The following is a 7,249-nucleotide window of genomic DNA, read 5'->3' as shown; positions in this document are numbered from 1 at the left end:
ATGGAACAACGACCATCACATACCACAGCCCCCTGATATGGACACAATTGAATTCTCAAAATCATTTGAACAGTTTCTCCCTCCTCAACGGAATACACCGTTCCCGGCGGTGGAGTTGCAGCCACGTCCATAACTTCCGATGGCGCGTCTCTCAAATCTCTATCTCTTCTGTTACAACTCCGTTCAAGCTTTCGGATGGTACGAGTGTTCATCTTCCTCTCTCTCTCTCTCTCCACTGCGAACGCACACACGCACTGTTCTTACATTGTTTGGAAAAATTGCAGGGCAGTTGCTTTATTTAGAATTTCAATCGACTTCTTATCTACAAAGTCGATCAACGGTGCGTACGCTTCCGCCGGAGAACTAATTTGTAAGTCACTATACTAAACACTGCATATTCTACTTCAGTTTCCCGGATCGGAGTTACATTTTCAAAATCTGAAGAGGTATGTTGATTCACTTAACAATGCCTAGCTACCTCGATTACTAAACCAGAGATATATTTTCTGTATCTAAATCGAAACTTGCAATCTTAAGATTAAGCTTTTGAAATCAAGAGTTGCAACAATAATCATGCTGTTTCTTGTGACATGTGAGAAGTAAAAGTCGGAAATCCTGTCAATATACACTAAACTGGACTCTATTTGACTAATTTGTAATCGATAACAGTCGGTAAAAGGTATTTTAATAATTTAATTTGAGGTGTAGTTCCTTCTTTTCATAGTGATTGCATATTTGCATGTGACGTGATTAAATGAATATCATTTGTATCAGTTTGTTAAACTTGGATTTTGGGAATTGTGTGTCAATTGTCACGATATCTTCTGATTCTGGAACTATGAACGTATGTTGTTACATACTTTGCAGCATTATGATGTGTATCTTCTTATTGTTCTGAAACAGGTTTGCTACAAACTCTTGGATTCATAGAAGTGATACATGGAGCGGTAGGTGAGTACTGAAGAACAATATAAGTCCTCAAACCTTCATTTATTCTGGTATGTGGCTAATAAATCTTGATCTAAGAAATTATACTTCTTAAGCTTCCTGCTTTATGCTCAAGGTATTGTTCCTAGTGGATTTTTATTCCCTCTGATGCAATGGGGAGGAAGGACACATTTCCTTCTTGCAATTATTCGTCGAATAGATGAGGTTTGTATTGTCTTCTTCTATGCATCTTGTGTAACTACATATATTGCAAATATTTTTATGCTAAACTCAAGCTACATTATCAATTAGAGTGACAAATAAAGGAGATATGAATCTGGTGAATTTTGAACATCTTTGAAGTTTCTGCCTTTATGTGCTCATTTTCTTCCTAATGGCTGTCGTCTTAGTCTTTCAGCTTCTTCATGTAGGTTCATGAATTACCAGTGGTTTTCATTACATTTGTTGCTTGGTGTTGCATTGAGGTAAATTCTCTCTCTCTATGCTTATTTTGTAGTTCAGCACACAGAATAAGCTTCTTAAAGAAGTAATTAGCGACATTTAACTACTAGCAATCAAGTTTCATGAATTCTTTTGCTAGATTTTGTTTTATTTTCTAGTAACAAAAAAGTATCAAGCTCTCTTAATGAAGTTTTTTGTACTTATTGAGGAAAGTTTCCTAAGAAGGTGCATTGAACTGCTTGCACCGTCTATAGCATGTGAAGAGACATGTAAGTGAAACTTCATCCAATAAACATTTTAATTTATAGATGACATAATTCTTAGGGGAGTGGAACCCTTGATGATGAAGAAGTTCTCTTACATTTTATATCATCTGCTAAGGTTCTAAGAGAACAATTTGACTTGCACCATACTTATTATTCCTTAGGTCTCAAGAGAGTACTGATCTCTGTGAAGGATTCTCCTTTTTGGCTATATAATACCATGTTATGTATACCTTCTTTATCTAATCCCATTAGAAGTGAACTCGTGTGCTGAATTGAGAGTGCTTTGATCAATTTCATGGAACCAGGTAATTAGGTATCCGTTCTATGCTTTGAGCTGCTTGGGTAACTGCCCCTCTTTCCTTACCTACCTCAGGTTTGGTTCATCTCATTTCACATTAACCTATGTATTTACTTTCTCAAGCTTGTACACAGAAACACTTTGGAAATTGAAGGTTCATATTCAATTGAGAAAATGAAGATTGTTTTTATTTTGAAGGTATACAGTTTTCATCGTGATTTATCCAATTGGGGTTGTGGGTGAAAGTAAGTGGCTTGCGTTACCTTGTATGACATTTTCTCAATCGTGCACATTGCATATTCTGACCAACTTTTTCTTTAAATTTCTTCTATTCAATACTACTAAATAGTGTGGCTGATGTACCAAGCACTCCCGGTTATCATGGAGAAAAACCTTTATGGAGATTACTTTTCTGCCATGCCTTTCAGCTACCACGCATTTGTCAAGGTATCTACCATATGTGCTTTTCGTTTTTTCCCCTTCACTTGCTCCATTGAAGTGTTACCTGAAGGTTGTAAATTTTGGTCCATATTCGAATGTTTTATGAACCATACGAAACAAGTATGCATCGTTTATTAGCATTCAATGGAAGAAAAGGAAAAAAGCAGTTTGCTTTTTAGGTAAATTTTACTCTTATAGCTTATAACTTTCTTCTTGTTCTCAAAATTTGTTGAGCCAGGCGGTTCTCATCTGCTACCCATTTCTATGGTTGCAACTGTATCTCTATTTGTTCAAGCAACGCCGTTCAAAACTACGTCCACGCAATAAGGAGAAAAAGAGAGAGTGAGGATTCATATTATTTGGTCCGCAGTAAGTTGAGGTGATGCCTCCCTTCTGCATAGCTGTTATCTTTGTGTATTCAAATATGTGCCTTTTAGACCATATCCAAATGAAGCATTCAAATACTTGCACATTATAGTATTACACACTAGATTCAATTATGTGTTTAGTCCACAAATTCTTCAAAAACATCGTATTGGCTTCATGCTTAAAATGATGTGCATATACATGGTAATCTGTGCATAAGAAATTAGGTGAAAGTGTACGATTGGAAGTTTAAAGTGACCCAAAATGAATAAAATTCACAACTTGATTCAAGACAATGAAAACTATACATGAGTACATAGCCAAAAGACTTCTCACCAGGCTCAAAAACTAAAACAAACCAACTTCCATTACACCCCACAAAGAAGAACACAATTAAAAAACCTAAGAACTCGTTCCTTCCCCACCAACTTCCTCCATCTGTGTGAGAGCGAAATCTTGATTCTTAGTAATCTGTGATTGGGAGAGGCTCATGAGTACTTGAGCCAATAAAGATCACCTCATAGACAAGTGCAGCTATAGCCGCACCCGCAAATGGGCCTAGCCAATAGACCCAATGGCTGTTCCACGTCCAGCTGACCACAGCTGGACCAAAGGACACCGCAGGGTTCATGGATGCACCATCAAATGCACCACCAGCTAAGATGTTTGCACCCACTATGAATCCAATGGCTAGTGGTGCAATGATCCCCAAATCTCCCTTCTTAGGATCAACTGCTGTTGCATACACGGTGTAGACCAGTCCAAAAGTCATCACTATCTCAAACGCCACTGCGTTCCATTCACCTACACCCGCGGAAAGAGCAAAAGCTGACGTTTCCTGCACAAAATCCAGATAAAAATCAGTGTTTTCCTTTTTTTTTATTGTAACCATGAGTGTCCAGATGACTAATCCCATGGGGTCCTAAAGATAACTATCAGGAGTCTTTGGTGGTCCTGAGGAGATTCGAACTAGCCATCTATGGGGGGAAAGATTTCATTGTAGTGAGCTAGAAATATTGGTCACTGCCTTACCAAACCACCGGTTGCAATCTTTAGAAGCAAACAAGCAACCACAGAGCCAAGGCATTGCGCAATCCAATATAAAACACTCCTCAACAACGAAATGTGGCCACCAACAAACGCCCCAAACGTTACAGCAGGGTTCACGTGACCCCCAGAGATGTTAGCACCAACTGACACAGCCACAAACAGCGCAAAAGCATGTGCTATTGATGCTGAAATAAGACCAGCCGGTGTCGCTGCTCCACCATCCGTTAGCTTGCCTGCAGAAGAAAACCACACATCTTTAAATTCTCATTTCATGAAAATAAGGGGTTGTTTGGCAATTGCTGAATAGTTTGGTGCAGAATGATCAAGTGGTTAGAATGGTTAAGAGGATCTCATGATATAGTGGCAAATGAAATATAATTGTTTGGTAATTGTGTACAATGAAATTAGGGCTCCTAATGGATAAGGGAGATCCGGGATACAAAATCATTAAGAGGGTTTTAGAACCATTAAGAGGCAGTTTTTTTTTTTTTTTGTCAAACAAGATTCGATTCAGAGGTTGCCTCTTAATGAAACTATCAAAAGGTAAGTATTTTTTTGGGGGGCCCCCAAAAAACGAGAATAAGTGACATATTTCATGTCTCTTAAGCGATACAACGATCTTACCAAATGCCATGCCAGCACCTTCGCCAGCGAAAACAAAAATGAGCATTGAAATAAACTCAGCAAGGGCGGCTTTCAGGGCATCCGGCGAACTAGCATCGGCCGGAGTTCCGATTGCAATACTGGAAATTGGCATTTTGCCCACTTTTAAATTCAAAAGTTGTTGAATTTGAGAGGGGCTGGAACTTGGAAGATTGTATGTATCCTTTTCCTCTCTTGTATGCTTGCACTGGACTTGGTTAAGTGACAGTTATATATAGTGTTCTTCAATGCAACCATTGGGGCAGAAAAGTAGCCGGTTGCATCCGGTGAACGGTTTGAGGATAGGGCCCCATTTTCCATCATACGTGTAAGGCGCCTCCAAGTTGCTTGGATGCTGCCACGTGGGAATAAGATATTCGTTGGTACCGTTGGATTGGGACTGAGGGAGGGACTGCAATGATTTGGGAGTTCTTTTAGACCGACCTTTGAGAATCTTTTTAATCATTTTTATTACAATATTATAATCACTTTAATATATTATATCTCCTTCTATCTTATCGTTACATATATAATTAATTACATTTTTTATGTTTTATTTTTTATTATAATAATAATAATGAGTATAATTATATAATGTAAGTATTTGTTATAACAGGGTTTTTCTTAGGTTAGAAAGTTTGGGGTGATTTACGAATTTTAATGGTAAGTTAAGGGTTTATCATGGTTATTATGCTTAAATAATTTAAAAAAGCAATCACACCACCGCCTTACTCTTATTTTTAATATAATGAGATAATTTCATTTATATCATTGAATTGATATGTGTTTTAATAAGAAAAGTTGGTGAAAAGTTTTTACGACGGTGCTTCTTGTTCAAAGAAAATAGGTGGTGGAAAAAACTCAATTAATTATGTGATTTCTACATGGAAGATTAGTGTTATTCATCTTTTTGTGATGAAGGTGGGTTTAAATTGTATAAACTTTTATTATTTGGAAACTGGATTTAGAACCGTATGGTTTTTTATATGAAATTGTTGTTAAAACTGTTTTGATGCTAGAATTTGGCATAGACTGTGGGTTATTGTTATGATTACATCAAATGTAGAAATAAGGGTGACATATCAAGGAGGGATGTATACCAAGGTAAGTGTGACATAATCATTGAATTATAAAAACTGGGGTTTGGTCAAGTGTTCAAAATTATCGCATCCTTATGATGCGATAACTTAGAGTTGTCTCATTTGCGTGGTTATTGCATGTTCGTCAAATTGGTTTATCGCATGGATGATGCGAGAAGATTGGATTTATAGTGTTAATGTGATGCGATAAGTTGTGGACCTTGCACCAGTGTGTTGCGAGGAAAAATGGGATTATCTTATTTTGTCATGCGAGGACCTATATGATGCGACAAGTTGACAAAAAATAATTGCATGATGAAACAGGTACATGATGAATCTGCTTCGGGATCTTGAAGATTGTAATCTGCTCAAGAATCTTGAAGATTGTAAAGATTAAAGAAAATAATGCATCAAATCATGAGTGAAATAAAAAAAATTAATTTACATGAAACAGGTTTCATGAAGGTGAAACTGGTTCATGGTGTAATTGAACAATGAGTGGTGAACTGCTTTCATGGTGAAACCCGTTTCAGTGATGGTGTAGGTGATCCATTCAATAGATGAAATGAAAAATGAAACGGGTGCATAATGTAACGGTTCGTCATGAAATAATTGGAAGATGAAAAATAAATTAGTTTCATTAATAATAATAAATTTTAACGTAAAAATGTTAACGTAAAAATAATAAATTACTTTACAAAAAATAAATTAGTTTCATTAATAATATTTGGTTTTACCCTTTTGCCCTTATCGGTATTATAAAATGTATTTTTTATTTTTTTATTTTTAATTTCCTTAAATAACCTTGATTAATCTTAATCATTGATCAAGAAAATGGATAGGTGAGATTGGTTTACACGGTTTACACAAATGGAGACGATTTTTATTTGATTGCTCTTATATATATATATATATATATATATATATATATATATATATATATTATCAAACAATTCAAAGAAGATTATGAATAAAAAATATTTTTTAGTTCAAATTCACCATTAATACTAGAAGGATACACGTGCAATGTAACGAGATAAATCTTCATTTTAATGTTTAGTTTTAATTATTTGTCTTTATCGATATAATACGATTTTATGTGGTTTTGAGAAATCGGTAATGTTTATATTTTTGAATGAAATATAAATTTGAAGATAAGATAAAAATTATAAAAAAAATCGATATTAGTATCAAATTAACTATTTAATAGTTTTCGTTTTTATGATATAACTTTTTTAATTCAATTTTTTATTATAATTTAATTTAGATTTAATAACAAAGTAATTTATTTTTGGTTTAAAAATATCTTTTTTTATAAAGAGAATAATTAAACATTATGTTAGAACTCAATGATTATCTTAATTATATTTTGGATTTTATATATTTAAAATGAATGTTTATCCTATTTGATTATGTTTATTTGTAGTTACTTACACAAATTTAAAAATGAAGCTTTAATAAGTTGTACTTACACAAAATTACTTGTAATCTTGAATTTTAAGTAATATGCAACAATAAACAGTACTTCATGCATAAAAAACGGTTTTTAAGAGTTTTTATCAAATGCTTTATAATATAGTATAGATATATTGTAACATTTTATTTTTATTTTTATTTTTATTTTTAACTTTTAGTTTATTATGTTACTAGTCTTATAATTGTTTTGCTTAAATTAATTATGAAAAAAATAAAAATCGTCATTTTTGGGTAAATAATTT

At 34.3% G+C, this 7,249-nt stretch overlaps 2 protein-coding genes across 2 annotated transcripts; one reads left to right on the top strand and one right to left on the bottom strand.

The window, feature by feature from the left end:
* On the top strand, positions 1-2,942 carry LOC112505755 (very-long-chain (3R)-3-hydroxyacyl-CoA dehydratase 2). Its single transcript, XM_025109716.1, has 9 exons — positions 1-198; positions 285-370; positions 904-951; positions 1,064-1,152; positions 1,359-1,412; positions 1,961-2,028; positions 2,152-2,198; positions 2,303-2,400; positions 2,633-2,942. The coding sequence occupies exons 1-9, from the start codon at positions 140-142 to the stop codon at positions 2,738-2,740; spliced, it is 657 nt and encodes a 218-aa protein (XP_024965484.1). The 5' UTR covers positions 1-139; the 3' UTR covers positions 2,741-2,942.
* A 73-nt stretch (positions 2,943-3,015) lies between these two features.
* Positions 3,016-4,640, bottom strand: LOC112505753 (probable aquaporin TIP1-2). Its single transcript, XM_025109715.1, is given in 4 exon segments — positions 3,016-3,250; positions 3,253-3,598; positions 3,793-4,043; positions 4,435-4,640. Coding segments are annotated over 4 exon segments (852 nt in total). The 5' UTR covers positions 4,568-4,640; the 3' UTR covers positions 3,016-3,128.
* Positions 4,641-7,249: the final 2,609 nt, after the last annotated feature.

Source organism: Cynara cardunculus (assembly GCF_001531365.2).
Source record: "Cynara cardunculus var. scolymus isolate 2C chromosome LG 2, CcrdV1, whole genome shotgun sequence".
Taxonomy (NCBI): Eukaryota; Viridiplantae; Streptophyta; class Magnoliopsida; order Asterales; family Asteraceae; genus Cynara; species Cynara cardunculus.
The sequence above is the reverse complement of the archived record's forward strand: the minus strand, read 5'-3'. Positions and strand labels throughout refer to the sequence as shown.

Excerpts from the sequence above, each read along its gene's own strand:
- LOC112505755 (XM_025109716.1), top strand. The coding sequence starts at position 140 with ATGGCGCGTCTCTCAAATCTCTATCTCTTCTGTTACAACTCCGTTCAA. Across the intron at positions 952-1,063 it reads AGTGATACATGGAGCGGTAG|GTATTGTTCCTAGTGGATTT; the intron begins GTGAGTACTGAA and ends TTTATGCTCAAG. Across the intron at positions 1,413-1,960 it reads TTGCTTGGTGTTGCATTGAG|GTAATTAGGTATCCGTTCTA; the intron begins GTAAATTCTCTC and ends TCATGGAACCAG.